Here is a 15984-nt window from a genome sequence, read left to right on the forward strand (position 1 = left end):
ATGTCATGTACCTTCATTAGCATCTGTGGAAGCATGATTTCTTCAAACAGCCTGACCCGCAGTCCCACTATTAAGATTTGATTGGAACTTTCATCTAGCTCAATCGTGAATTCTTTCATCATATTCCTCTTTTTACCCTTAGCTTTCTTTTGGGCACAAATCTTTTCCTTGTTCGAGCCTTTGTCTTTCTTTGGCTTTGAGAGAGTTATAAATGAAGAGCCTTTTACAAGAGGATCTTCAAGGCATAATAGCAAAGCATCTCTGACAGAATGAAAAGCTTCATGATTGAGAGTAAGAGTAACCTCTTTCTCCCCATTACTGTGAGTTTGACCTGACTCAACTCTGCTGTAATCCATTTTTTTTTTTTTTTTTTTTTTTTTTTTTAGGTTCAAGGACACAGGTTGAGATGAGACTCAAGTACCGGTATGTCTAACTTTAGATGATCATCAATATTTGAATATGGATAAGTGAGGCAGGTAGATGATTATAGCCTGTAGGAAGCCAACAGATGCATGTACATGTATGAAAAATGACCACATGTGTGAAGCAGAAGTGTGTTATAAGATGATGTAGCACTTTTCGATGAAAGGGAGACACATAACATACCATAAGCAGGCAGAAATATTGACTGATTCATGCAGTAGATGTGAAAAAAAAGTTTATAGAGAGTTGAATGGTGCACAAACACAGGCAGAATAGATGCATGCAGGGCAGTAAACAGGACAGCAACAGGACAGTACATGCGCTAAACTACACAGACACAGTACAACTACAGTACCAGTTGAGACAGCAACAAATAAGTACAGACAGGTTTTACCTTGGCTTAGACTTAGTTAGTTCATCATTAAACTTGCAGAATGTAGACTTGACACTTTGTTGTAGTCTCGATTGTAAGAATGCAAGTAGATCAATGTGCAGGTAAGACCCTATAAATGTTACTGCGGCAGCCCGAACACGTACTGTGTCGAGGTCCCCGGGGCAAACTTGCATGCAGAAGCAGGGTCAGTAGAACCCTACACCAAAATCAGTGTGCGGGACTAGTGTATCTGCAGGGCTGAATCAAGCCTTTCTGTTGAGCTCCAGTTCACAATATTCACCTAAAATCTACTCTGACCCTCTGTAAAATGCATCAAAATCAGTTCCACAAATTCCCAATAAATCAAAGTGGTAAAAATTCAGGCTGGAATAATTCCAGCTAGCTACAAAAAGAGACCTAAAAGGTCAGAAAGAGAGCTACAGGAATATACGTCCTAACCGCGCGACATCACGATCATCACGATTGAGGTGACGAAATCGACACGCTGGAGCGTTTTCTAGTAAAGACGGGCACGAAGCCCGGGGATTCGAATGTAAAGACTAGAAAATCGACGAGGATACAATAAAAAATGGCCTCTCCGCTCCCCCGGGGGGGGGGGGGGGAGGCACTCGACCAAAAACTTGGTAGGTGTGTGCCGCGGGCAAGACAAAAACCGGGGGCCTTGGAGCGGACTTAAGGAGGGTCCTCGGAACGGGCTTCGGAACTACAAATGCTTGTGAAAACGGGGGTCCTTGGAACGGGTCGCTTGCGTTTGCATCCCTATGGAACGGGCATACGTGTATGCAGCTAGCCCAGAGGCGATGGTCGGACATCGCTCAGCGGCCGCTTTTCACCAAAATTGCAGCTCATTGTGGCGGATCAATGTGACCGGAACGGCGTAACGAAAAATATGCGAAGCTTTGGAGCTGATTTTTTTTCTTTCTTTCTCTCGATAAGAAGAAAATGCTATGCTTCGGAGCGGCTTTCTTAGTTCTTTTTCTTAATAAGATGAAAATGCTATGCCCTGGAACGGAAATTTGAGTGTAAAAATGGGGGTCCCCTCTGCGGCACATACCCACTATGGATTATATATTGAGTGCCCCCCCCCCCCCCGGGCTCCGCTCTCAAAAGAGGCACCTGATTCATTTCCATCCCAAGAGTCTGCGAGTGGGACTGATAGCAGCAATGTACACGGTAAGCTTGATAAGATAACTTCTATGCTCGAGTGCGTGATTACACGGCTAGATACTATGGAATCGAAATTTCAACACATGGAAGTAGAATTCTCTACCACTAAGCGGAAATTAGGAGATATTGAGAATAGCCTTGAATATGCCATGAATGAAATTGAGGAAATAAAGAGTCAAAAGAGAGAATTTGGTGAAGAGAAGCTAAGAAAGATAGACAATATAGAAGAAAGATGCAATGACATGGAGAGTAGGATGAAACGGAATAACCTTGTATTTTGGGGTATTCCCGAAGGAGCTGAGGATAGTTCTGACGGCTGTGCAGATTTCATATCAGATACCATAACAAATTTTATGAAATTGGAAAATGGAGATGCAATAGAGATAGAAAGAGCATACAGAAGTCCTACAGGGAAAAAGGCAAAATATCAGATAGAAGCTAGTTCAACACCACCTCGGCCAATTCATGTGGCTTTCTTGAGATTCCGAGATCGTGAAAGAGTTCTAAAATCTGCTGCGTCATCTCTGAAAGAAAAAAGAATGAAGGGTAAACAGATATTCATTACAGATGATGTTGCAATATCAGTGAGAGATGATAGAAAGAAGCTACTTCCAGTAAAGAGAAAACTGAGAGAGCAAGGTTTCTTCGCAATTATACCCTTCAATGTACCAGCATACGTACTTTTCAAAACTGAAAAAGGACTCTTTAAAAAGTATTCGTCACAGACAACGATAAATACAAGTGAGCTGAAATAGTATTGATTGATCTAGCAGGATATTTTTGGCCTAAAACGTAGATATTGTAATGTTGCAGGAGACCCATAGTTGCCAAAAGGATGAAAGCTCCTGGGCAAGTGAATGGGGTGGCAATATACTATTTTGTCATGGAACGACGCATAGCAAAGGAGTCGCCTTCCTTTTTAGAAATGGATTAGATATAAACATTAGACAAATATACAAAGACTATTGTGGAAGAATTTTATGTATCCATGCAGATTGTGGAAAGGTACATTTCCTTAGGGAGTTTGTCAAAAGTCCATGCACCGTTCTTCATCGTTCTTACCGCATCCGGGTTTTCGCTTCGGCTTTCCCGCCCAACGTTCCCTTGTCTTCAAAGGAACGGCCGCCATCAAAGGCCCATTGATGCCACCGTTCTTTTGTTCGTCTTTCCTGCAAGTCTTAATTTCTGTCGAAAGACCGAAGAATCTATTCTAAATAGCTCCCTCTACGACCAAAACAAAGGCGTGCATTCATATTTACTGTCGGATCGTAGAGTTCGGGTCACTGTTCTGAACTGTGGTTCGCATCTATAATGGCAAGACAGCAGTGAAATGGGCCAATAGGTTTGGGTCGGTATAAAAATGGCAAAGGTAATAACGGCAGAGGTAAAAATGGCAAAGGTAAAACTGGCAGAAGTAAAAATGGCAAAGTTAAAAATGGTAGAGGTACAGTACGCCTCGGTTGGACCTCGGTTTTCCAGATGTAACTAATATTAGGTAGCAATGAATGACTGAATAAACACGCAGTAATGAAGATCATTTTGGAAATATATCATAACCAATGTAGGGAAAGGAGTATAAACTTACCCATTCCGGGTGTCGAGCCAGTATGCGCTCCGCTTCTTTGATATCACCAAGAGTTAAAGCTGTAATCAACTCCATTGCTGGATCCATCATGATCCGATCATGAGCTTGGACAAAGAAATGTTAAACTTAATTATGAAATAACAGCAAAGATTTTGATACTGATTCATTAACTTGCTACTGCTTATATATCTACTTGTTACTAGTAATATTATTTTCTTATACTTTGTTATAGTCATCTATCGATCATGTCTGTTCGTTTATGCCAAGTTCAATAATTTACGCAGAATGGACATAAAATAATAGCAAAGAAGTATTGCTGCTGAAATCGGGAAAATACAGTTATGCAGCATATTATCATTTACTCTGTATTAAAATTTTTTTTTTTCAATAATCTATTCGATTCTGAGGAAAGGACGGGGGTGAACGTCCCGTTACATTCAAACTTTACCAGTGTGGTAACTGCCATGACAATGGGATTCAAAGTCTATTCCAACTGATTTTAATTAGTCATTGAATATTTTTTCTAGACATGTTTACTTTTTCAACTTTGTATTGTAATCCTGTTATACTTTGCTTATAATGTATGTATTATTATGAACAGTTATGAATTATAATTATATTATTCTTTGATTATCAAGTATGTATAACTATGAACTTTACATGAAAACAAGAGTAGAAAAATAAATTCAAATCAAATCATATAAAACTTACCGCGAAACATTTCTTCGAAGTTGGGGTCTTTCGGTTTAGGAACACGAATCCGTTCTGGTGTCAAGTTAGCAGAACTGAAAATTAACTTTTTGTTTTCCGTCAGCTTAACCCGAATATCGGAACCGTCAATCTCTATCACTCTCCCAACAGCACCAAGAGCCTAAAACAAAGAAAGGATTATTTTGTTCCCAAGAGCATACACTGCAAAAAAGCTTTTTTAAAATTTTAAGCACGTTGTTTAAGCCCGTCACTCAAACAACTATTGTTTAAACTTTTAAACAACTGTTAAAACTTTTTAAATAAGTTGTTAAAAAGTTTATACAATTACAAAAAGGTTTAAACAACTTGTTGTTAGAGTGACAGGCTCAAACAACGTGCTATTTTTTAAATTTTGTAAAATAAACAATTTACGCAGTTTTGTTCAAAGGGCTATCATATGCATCATGAAATCGGATTAAACAATTGTTTGTCAACAAATATACTAAAGATTATATTTTGAAGAAAATAATCTTTTTAAAATCTGGTAAATTTGCCTGAAATGTAAAACTTGAATTGCAATTTCATCAGAAATAAATAGAATATTACACGAAAAATCAAATTATGCTTGAAATTATTTTAGATGTCTTTTATGACAAAAATAATTTAGATGATGCTTTTGTGTAGGTCTGATGTTCCGTCGATTTATTTGGGTAATTACGTAGAACCCTGTAATAATAATAATGATAAAAATATACAAAATTTATAAAGCGCTTTATACGGTTGTTTCAAAGCACTAAGAAAGAAAGAAAGAAGAATATATATAAGATGTCTCACATTAGGAACAACAACTAAACTGAAAGTGAAAACATCATTATACGAAAATTAATAATACATACAAATATAGAGATAATGGGTAAAAATACAACTTAAATACAACGGTTCGATTAATTATGTGAGTAAATTCAAATAATCCTAATAATTAAGAGCATAATCCGACTTCAAAACTCTAAACAAACAGTAGTATGAGTAACAATGCAAAATAACTGATGGGGTATAATTTCAAGCAAAACAAAATGGAAGCAACAGATGGGATAGTCAAACTTATCAAAATAGGTGGGTTTTAAGGCTCGAGGGACTTAAACAGTTCTAACGATGATGCTTGACGTATTTTGTACATATTAGTAATTTCTATTCATTTCCTTAGTTGGTCAAATAAAAAAAAAAATTCTCAAAACAGGTAGGTCTGTCTGAAAATGAGGTATATTCTTTGAAAAGGTTAGATCAGGAGCGTGATTGCAAGGAACCCGGGGCGACTGTCCTTACATTCTTTCAAAATTTCAAAGAATGGAAAAGTTCGAAATGAAATAAAAAGAAGAGGAAGTATGGAAAAGTGATGGTTTGGTAATCTTTGATTTACCAATTCGTTCTGTTTTCCAATTCTTCAACACACACACACTCTCACGCACCCCACACGCATATTTATATACATACATACATACATACACACACACCCTCACACACACACGCACACACACACACACATATATATATATATATATATATATATATATATATATATATATCTGCCCTTTTGGAAAAATTGGTGATGCCGAAAAAATGTCTCTGCCGGGAATCAAACCCGGGCCCCCAGCTTTGAACGCCGGTGCCTTAACCACTAGACCACAGAGACGGGTTAGTGGCTCGGGCGACCCCGATCCGATTGACTGTCAGATAGACAGATTTTCGACACTATACTAATTATGATTTCATTTGTCGGTTGTAGGTGGGTTTTGAACAATTGCCACCTTTCGCAATCCTCACGGACGCTAATATTAGGGTCCCCTTACACAAAAGTTGACGCTTAATCATACACTTGATTTTTAGGATTGATTGTACATTATTGTCAATACAATCAAACGTAGAAAACTGCTCTACAATCAATGCTAAGATTTGTGTTACAGGGGGGTTACAGGCCCTACAGTTCTGCTTCTCGTGTGCAAAATTCTTTCCCGCGACACCCGCGCGCCATACATGCATGTATTACGACTGATGGCTGGAGATATTCGAAATGCAGGACCTAAAATAGAATATGAAATGGATAAGAAAGTGGTTTTTCAAACAAATCGAGTACATATTGAGTGAGGAAAAACTTACTAAATTAAGGCTTAGATATATATCATTACAGTCCATCGAATCGATATTGCATTTAATGTGGATTATTGGTGGATGACTGGCAATTGATTCCATGGGTCAGATCACCTCTCTAGCCGAAGCCATTTCGCATATGTACACAGCGTATGCAATACGTTTGAAAATGCGGGTTTCTTTTGTTTCTTTTGTTCACTCCTTCTACACAAACGATACGCCTCTAGCACACGATGTAAAGGGTATTATGTTTTACTTTCCCCAGAAATGGGGGGCTAGATTCAAATTCCGGGGGGACCACTTCCATTGATGAGTGGATACCAGGCACGACCATGGGGTCTCGAAAAGTACCCTAAACAAGGGAAGCAAGTCTTTTCCAGATTATGAAAATGCATCTTTTAACAATTATTTGGCTTGTGAAACCCTACAAGTATTGGAAATATATCCCTTTTTTCGGTATTTTAATCATCGTTTTTGACACCTTTATAACGTTACATAGGCCTATACGTAACGTACTTACCCACTCTTTCCCTTTTTACGCGTTGTTGCGCCTGATATCCACTCTTCAATGAAAGTGGCCCCCCGGGTGGCCTCTCGAGCTCTGGGAGGAACCAAATGTGGATTTGGAAAGTCGTCCTAAATCGGATATATCGCTGTTACCATAGTAGCAACCAGAATTTTGCACACAAAACGCAAATTGAATGTTTCCGTTCCAGATGCGAAACTAAAAAAAATCTCATGTCACACAATTTGCATTGCAGGACAGAGTTTTAAGACCATGACGACGGGCCCAAAAGTCTCTTCCAAAATCAACTAACGTCGTAAATAAGCGTTCGCGTTCTTCCAACGAAAGGTCGGGAATGACAAGCCGCCATGCCTCAGCTGGATCAGAGCTGTTGATTTGATACAGTACACGTATGGGAGAAAAGTATACAATGTGTGAAATTATACATGTACAACAGCTTTGGCAACTCTTTTTTATTTAAATATTTTGTGAAAGAAACGGATGAAGAGAACAATGGTAGGCGTAGCTTAAATTAAGGTTCCCCATAGCTATCTGCCCTTTTGGAAAAATTGGTGATGCCGAAAAAATGTCTCTGCCGGGAATCGAACCCGGGCCCCCAGCTTTGAACGCCGGTGACTAAACCACTAGACCACAGATACGGGTTAGTGGCTCGGGCGACCCCGATCCGATTGACCGTCAGGTAGACAGATTTTCGACACTATACCAATTATGATTTCCTTTGACGGGTGTAGGTGGGTTTTGAACAATGACATTGCCTACCATTGTTGTCTTCATCCGTTTCTTTCACAAAATATTTAAATAAAAAAGAGTTGCCAAAGCTGTTGTACACCCGACAAAGGAAATCATAAATGATTCATTTTTCATACATGTGTAAATGACCTCCATTATGATGAAATAAGTTGCGGCAATTAATAACTAATGCACTTAATCAGTTGTCAATCCAATTGTTTTAGTTCTTGGTAATTTTTTGTTTAATAAACCTAATTTCATATAATAAAATACAAAAGAACAAGTGGGAATATGACATCATCAGCCCACCTAATGAATATTCATAAAGACATGCGTAGAACTGTTTCACCGGAATAATGCAAATCTTTAAAATTCAATAACTGTTATTTGTTATCCGATTTTGATCAAATTTTCAGCATTTTGCTCTGTGAATTTTACTCTATTTATTGAGATATAAATATCTCCAGCCTGGACTATCCTTTTAAAAAAATAGATGAATACGTGGACAATTTTTAACCATTGCAGGCGCGATCCACAGTCGGGCTTTGGGTGTGAATTGGCGCGAAAAAAAATGACAAGCAAAAAACAAAACAAATGAGATCGCAAACAGATCATTTCACGCAGTCCAATCCTCCATAGGGATTCGTCAAATTCTATGCCAATAACTGACAAAGAAAAAAACTAGAATACGCATGTTCACCACCAGGAAAGGGGTGTTGGCAGCCCCTCTACACCTATTTTGATATAAGGTTACCTGTTTCATAGCTGAAGTCCATCCACCGTGCCCAGACTGTAATCTCTTGACCATCTCCATATCATCATTTACTCTGACAAGTTGACCAAGACAAAGTCGATGAACCTTAATTCAACAGGTAAGTCAAAGTTGAATGTGGATTAGTACCACTTCGAACTATTATGGTGATGATGATGATGACGATGATGATGGTGGTGGTGATGGTAATAGTAATGATGATGGTGGTGGTTATGGTGATAAAGATAACGATGATGATGGTGATGATGGACTCGTCGCTCCGGAGCTAAAGACAGTCTTCTGTTGCATCGCAAGAAACTTACGTCCAATTGCAATCCATCCCTCCATCAACTACAAATTTGCGTTGATATTAATCATAGGACTTACGTTTGATTTTTGGACTTACGCTTGATTTACAATTGATCGTAAGTTTCGATCAGTTGCCAAATGGAACCAAATGTTCAATGATTAAAGCCTACTGAACTACAGGAGGAAATAAGCAACAAATCGTCGATAGAGTGGTAAATTTCGACTGATGTCTGGGCAAAGAATATATACGATATAATTGGTTTAGCATATCATCATCGAACATGTCATTTATTCACGCTTATGATTTTTTTCAGACGTTTTACAATGAAATATGAGGGGATTCGTGGAATTTGTAATGCACCACATATGGGAGCTGGTGCTTGCATAATGACGTCACAAATTAGTAGTTAAAAATGACTCGTATTCTTTAAATGATTTCTTCAAAACTATCACAACATTTTTCATTTTTATTTTATTATCATTATTTTTTTTTTTTTTGGGGGGGGTATTAAAATCCATTAATCGTTATCAGGATGAACTTATTTCTGTAATTTGTGCTAATTACCTTTCTTAGAGCTGCAGAATTCATGGTGAATGTTTCTTGGCTATCATGGAAAGTCACGGTGAAGTCGCCAGTATGGGTTATTCTGTTCACAAAGCCCTTCTTTCGATATGTCTGTTGCAGGATAGACAAACTAACGTTTTGAATGTGACCTTACAATTTTTTGCAATTAAGTTCAAAGTTTTACTAAGTCAAGGTAATTTCTCTGAGTTAGGACAAAAACAATCAATCATATTTTGATACAAATAATGTAACCATGATAATGCCGTTTGCGAGATGTCCACACGAAAGTGTCAGAGATAACATTAAAATGTTACCCCTTTGGATTCATTTCCATTAAACATGTTAATGATTTATCTGGGTCCTAATGAGTTCTATTTGTAATTTCTTGTATTTCTTCATTTATTAATCGTAAACAGTGCTGGACAGTCCTTTTGCTGGAGCAGTCACGTTTTATCTCTCGCCTAACTCGTATGTGGACTATTGTCTTCTCTTCTGTTTGTAAAGTATACATGTATGCTGATGTATATTGCTATTGAACCTGGGATGCTGAACATGTTAGAGGGTGCCATCTGATTGTCCATGTTATTTATCAATTTCACTTTTTCTGTTTTTGTTTAGTCGTGTACATGCATTTTAGGATTAAGACGTCATAATATATTCGTTGTAACATGCAATACAAATGTATTTTTTCAACTTCATAAGGCTTGCTTGTACTTAGATTGATTTTTTTTTCATTCATTAAAAAAAACAGCCGGAATGTGAATAACATATTCCAATTTTGTTTTTAGATGATTAATTATTTTGAATGCTCAATATTGAACCTATTATTGTCACAGGGCTCCATGGGAGACCAACACATTGTTGAATGGGCTTCCCTGTTTTTTTAAACAAATAAATAAAAATGAAATAAATAAATCAATATCGATGTTATCTGACCAGGCGCGGATTTAGCTTTTTCCGAGAGGGGGGTTTGACCAAGAAATATGAAATGCACAAAAAGGGGGTTGGCTCCAAAATGTAGGTCTTTATATTTTTTTTACCTGGCAACCAAGGGGGGGGGGGTTAACCCCCGAACCCGTAGATCCGTCACTGCTGACAATATACCTTGAGCAAATCGGCATCTACAATTCTCTTTTCCGCCGATGATAAAACGAAAATAAATGTTCTAGACAGGGAATTTGATAAATCGGTGGCAGCGGTGGGATGATTTCACTTAAATCATATAATCAGAATGTAAAGGATGGATGTTTGGCCTATGTTCATAGATAAACAGCAGTGACATAGGAGTCGGAGCATCCGAGAGACTGAATAACGATAAAAATCGGAATTGTACCATCACCACGTAAATTACAATTAAAGATGGACTAATTTCTTAAACTCACGCTGGCGATCTCAGGCTTCCACAGGCCTCTGCGTTTGTGAAGTGTCTCCAATTCTGCAGGAGTCGCGGTTACCAGAACGTTGTCTCCTTCATTCAAAGCCTCCAGATCTCCTAAAATAAACAAAGAGAAAAGCTCACTCTTTCTAACTCAGTACACTATTACACTGCAATTGATGTTTCACATACCGATATGGGAAATAGCAAAGATTGCGGAAATGCTTTCCTTTCTATCGAGAAAGATGCTAATATGGAATGCCTTACCGAGAGTAATTCGAACTGGCGTCATGGAATTGCCACACCGCTGCTCTAAACAACCCTATTAATTCAAAATATCATCATTCTTACCAAGATTCGGTAGATGCCCGTCATAAACCTGGCCGCCAGAGCCTGACAGTGTGCAGAAGATCTTAGTGATGTCTATCCAATCTGGTGAAGATGAAAACGCAACCGCTATTTGGACATTGACTCTTTCCTCAGATGTCTGTTCACGTTTAACCACTGTCCCGAGCACCTTACCTATAATAAGACAGAACATGCTGCATTTTACTCTACCTAAATATTTTCTTGATTATTCCTTGTTGATACAAATGCCATCTTTCTACAATCAACGCATAATGTATTTTCATGAAGTCAGAACCATCTGTTTAAAATACATTGCTGTCAGATTTTTCCATCTGTAAACTCCGAACGAAACTTTGGCAAAGCAGAGAAAAATCATCTTAGTTTAGGGAAATGAACATCATGGAATATTTAAAATGCTCTTTGCAACAAAAATTTACATCAGGTAATTTTCTGCTTAAGTTTATGTTGATTAAAAAAACCCATATATATATATATATATATATATATATATGGGTTGAAACGTCGGTATACACGAAGCCAACCGACTCGTTTACCTATCTCAATTTCAACTCGTTTCATCCTCGACACATAAAGGAGTCGATTGTATACAGCCAGCTCCTCAGATACAAACGCATCACGTCCGACCCTAAAACCTATAAAGCTGATGCCATTAAACTTGGCAAACGTTTTATCGAACGTGATTACCCCGTTAACATGGTAAATAAGGCAATGAAAAGGGTCGAAGGAAAAAATAGAGAAGATCTACTTAATCTCCGAACGAAACTTTGGCAAAGCAGAGAAAAATCATCTTAGTTTAGGGAAATGAACATCATGGAATGTTTAAAATGCTCTTTGCAACAAAAATTTACATCAGGTAATTTTCTGCTTAAGTTTATGTTGATTAAAAAAAAAACCATATACATATATATATATATATGGGTTGAAACGTCGGTATACACGAAGCCAACCGACTCGTTTACCTATCTCAACTTCAACTCGTTTCATCCTCGACACATAAGGCGGTGCTGCACCATCCCGAGTTTGCTCAATCTCGAGATTTTAGCCCGATCAGCCCTCTTCGCGATTAATCTCGAGATTCAAGAAACCCCGTCTGCACCATCCCACGAGGAGCTATATCTGCTCGAGCGAGGCAACAAGCCCGATATTCCGGGCATGCGCACTTTCGGATCTTGGAGTTTCAACGGCCCGCGCTTTTGAATAACTTCCCGCGATATGCAAGCAATGAACTCCTTTCACTAGTACTTTCGCCGAATTCAACCGGTGTTATGCAACAATCCTTTCAGCTCAGCGAGTGAAGAAGTGATGTATTCTTCGTGAAATATGATGGCGGAGTAGGAGGCAACGACAGAGAGAGAGAGGGAGAAGGAGGAAAGAAATGCTATTTGCTCACATTTTGCGAAGGAATAAGACAACACTGCTGTCAGTGTTGTTATTGAATATGACCATCGTCGATGCGATGAGCGCCTCCCCCTTCGGTCTGGTCTCTCCCGGGGTCTCTCCCAAAATCCATTCACTGGTGGGGACACCATCGCATGTGTAAAGTTGACTTTCGCACGTGTTTATGTTTTGACCAAGGCGGAAGTGGAACGCGAATTGCATTATGGACTGACGTCATGAATAAATTACCCCGAGTCCAATCTCGAGTGCGTCTGCACCGACGAATTAGCGGGATAATTCGTAAAATAGCGCGCTATTTTGCAAATAAACCCGAGTTGACTTGGGATTGCAATCTCGAGATTAATCCTACGAACTAGCGCGATAATTGCGTCTGCACCGCCAACTATCTCGAGATTTTTCAGATCGGGATAATTTGCCGGATCAGAAATAGCGCGCTAATTTGAAACTTCGGGATGGTGCAGACGGCCCTATAAAGGAGTCGATTGTATACAGCCAGCTCCTCAGATACAAACGCATCACGTCCGACCCTAAAACCTATAAAGCTGATGCCATTAAACTTTGCAAACGTTTTATCGAACGTGATTACCCCGTTAACATGGTAAAGAAGGCAATGAAAAGGGTCGAAGGAAAAAATAGAGAAGATCTACGTAATCCAAAAATGAAGATCAAGAATGAAGGTAGAATCCCCTTCGTTTCCACATTCCACCCACAAACTAAAAAGCTTGCCCAGACGGTTAAGAAAGAGTGGAGTGAAATCACGGCTGACAAGCATCTCACTAAGGTCATGCCAAAGGCCCCGTTGCATGCACAGAGGCAGCCTCCCAGTCTTAAAAGGTTGATCGTGAAGAGTCGGCTACCGGGACCCCCTCAACCAAAGGGTAACCAACCCTGTGGAAAAGCCCGTTGTCAAATATGTCCGCACATCATAACCGACAGCTCAGTACACCTCCCTACTGGTTATGCAATCAAACCTCCCAACCACAACTGTGATTCAAGCAATATTCTGTATTGCTTACTCTGTAGCAAATGCCCAGATGTAACATACATTGGAGAAACCAGTACTAAATTTAGGACAAGATTCAATAATCACAGGTCTACTATCCGACAACACCGCGATGGTTTCCCGGTAGCTGAGCACTTCAACAGAGAAAATCACTCTATCAGTGATCTCAAAATAGTTCTTTTCGGAGGAGGTTATAAATCCGCGGAAGAGAGGAAACTCGCGGAACTTCGAGCTATTATTAATAGCCGAAGTTTTCAATATGGCCTTAATAAGGATCTGTCTTGGCTGGAAAAATACAATTTTTACAAATAATTTCAGGATGTTTCTCATAGGTTTATCATTATTATTACTCTACTCTCCTCCATACATATTAACAGTTGATTTCAAGATAGAGTGATTTGGGAGGTCATTGTCACCATATTTTATCGTAATTTATTTTCTTGATATAAGCCTTTATCCATTATACTCGGCAAACAAAATAATATGCGATTATGTCGTGGCTTTATTCAATAGAGATGAACACTTTTCCGAATCTGGTGTCACAATCACATAATATAGTTAATATATATGCACAAAATATAGAAAATATGCAAATACAGTTCTATAAAGATTTGTTGAATTTTATTAGAAAGGAATGGAATGGTGAAGAACACATAGTAATTGGAGGAGATTTTAACTGCGTCTGAAACCCCAACATAGATAAAATGGGTGAAACAAAATCTAGTAAAAAAATGTTGTTGAACGGATCAAAGATATTATGATTAATTTCAATTTGATAGATATCTGGCGAAGTACAGTGCCGGCCGCAGGAAACGTCACGCCCGAGCACGCAAACACCCAAGGGGGCTTTTGCGTCTAACCGAGGGTATTCAAGGGGAGCCCCCTAGGGTGTTTAGCCGCGCCCGCAGTTTCCTGCGTGCTATATAATATTGGCCGTGCCCGCACTTATCCTCGGGTACCCTAGGGTACGTACATTGCATTATGTTTACATGTGCATGTACTTTGGTTATGTTGTGATAGACCATTATATTTTTATACTAGCGTGATCAGAATCTATTCTAGATTTTTTTTTTTTTAGATGTTATGTGTTTTCTTTTCTTTCATTTTTTCATTTCTGTTTTCCCTTTTAATTCTTTTCCCTTATTCCCTCTTTCCTTTCTTCCTTCCTTCATGTTTTCTTCTGTCTTTGTTTCTTTCAAATAATGAAGGAATTCTTTTTCTTTCTCTTTTCCTCCATTTTTCTTACTTTTCTCTTTTCTCTCCTTATGTTTTTTCTTTCACACATTTATTCATCTTCCCTTCCTTTATATTAATTCTTTCTTTCTTTATTCATTTCAAGTAATGACGGAAACTGTTATCTGTCTTTTATTCTTTCTTTCATCCTTTTATTCAAACTTTTTTCCTTTTAATTTTTCCTTATTTTTTTCTTTCCTCTCAATTCATTTCTTGTTTCCTCATTTTTTTTCTCTTTTGTTTCTTGCGCTCACCCTCCCTTCCCCTTTCTTAATATATTTTGTTAACAAGTCTAACATTGTGTAGCCTTTTTGTTGATTTTTTGGCCTGGCTCGGTCGATCCGATGTTACATAGTGCTTTGTCGATTGTCCCGTATTTAATTTTGTGAAATCTGGTCACCCTTGCTGGAACATCGAATTTATTGTTTTTCATTTACCGCAATGAATCTAATCAATTAATCTAATTTGATGCATTAGGTAAACTTATTTTCCTTACGCCTTACGTGGGAGGCATACATGTATCATACAAACTTGTTTAAAAAAATAGGACACAATTGTGATTTAATGTCATGGAGATCAATTCTTTATCTTTTGTGATAATTTTTTTTTTCTCTCCAAACGTACCCATTCCTCTCCCTTCAGCGTGAACTTTACACCTAATCCCATCTCCTTATTATGAACAGTGTAAGAACTAGAAAACATTTGAAATATTCTTCCTTGAGTTTTAACGGGGTGCACAGGGTGGAATCAGGAAAGAAGAAAGAAAGGCATATCAACAACAAAAAATAATTAAAATAGACAAAAGACATTAATAAGCAGACATGATTTCTTTGTAAATCAAAATTGACAAGTTATTAACAGAGTGAATGTTAACAAACATTAATGACAAACTTAAAATAAAACAGAATTATGAATATCAAGGGCATTTGTGAATTCTCATTATGTTAAAACAAACATGCGGTCAATATTGGGATCGTCAATTCGTTGACATAGTTGATAAAACCCTAATAAAGGGAATGAAAGGTACGTGAAGACGAATACTAGTATGACCAAGATCATACAAAGTAGACGTGCAAAAAGCGAACACCAACAAAACTGGTTGTGCTCATCGATTTGTTATTTGGTTCTTTTGTTATTGTCAACAGTCTGGTAGTCTTGCTCCCCGCCCACACCTTTGATCTCCTTTGATCACATCCGCTCCCCAATTTATGACAGGATGTTCGTAGAAATGGGGGGAGGGGGATTAATTTGTTGATGCGTTAACAACAATAAATGAGGATGTTCTTTTCATTTCGGTTCAAATCGGGTCTCTAAAACCCTCA

General features: G+C 38.2%; 1 protein-coding gene across 1 annotated transcript; it reads right to left on the minus strand.

The window, feature by feature from the left end:
* Window positions 1-384: 384 nt before the first annotated feature.
* LOC129282108 (E3 ubiquitin-protein ligase MIB2-like) lies at window positions 385-11177 on the minus strand. Its single transcript, XM_064103201.1, has 6 exons — window positions 11011-11177; window positions 10667-10776; window positions 9285-9395; window positions 8414-8518; window positions 4281-4440; window positions 385-3673 (listed from the first exon to the last, which is right to left on the minus strand). Exons 3-6 carry the CDS (start codon window positions 9306-9308, stop codon window positions 3519-3521), a joined length of 444 nt encoding a protein of 147 aa, XP_063959271.1. The 5' UTR covers window positions 9309-9395; window positions 10667-10776; window positions 11011-11177; the 3' UTR covers window positions 385-3518.
* Between the last annotated feature and the right edge of the window lie 4807 nt (window positions 11178-15984).

This window comes from Lytechinus pictus, chromosome 8 (assembly GCF_037042905.1).
Source record: "Lytechinus pictus isolate F3 Inbred chromosome 8, Lp3.0, whole genome shotgun sequence".
Classification (NCBI taxonomy): Eukaryota; Metazoa; Echinodermata; class Echinoidea; order Temnopleuroida; family Toxopneustidae; genus Lytechinus; species Lytechinus pictus.

Coding starts and splice junctions, on each gene's coding strand:
- LOC129282108 (XM_064103201.1), bottom strand. CDS start 9,308: ATGAATTCTGCAGCTCTAAGAAAG. Junction 4,441..8,413: donor GGACTTCAGCTATGAAACAG/GTAACCTTATAT, acceptor TCTTTGTTTTAG/GCTCTTGGTGCTGTTGGGAG. Junction 3,674..4,280: donor CTTCGAAGAAATGTTTCGCG/GTAAGTTTTATA, acceptor TCTTTGTCCAAG/CTCATGATCGGATCATGATG.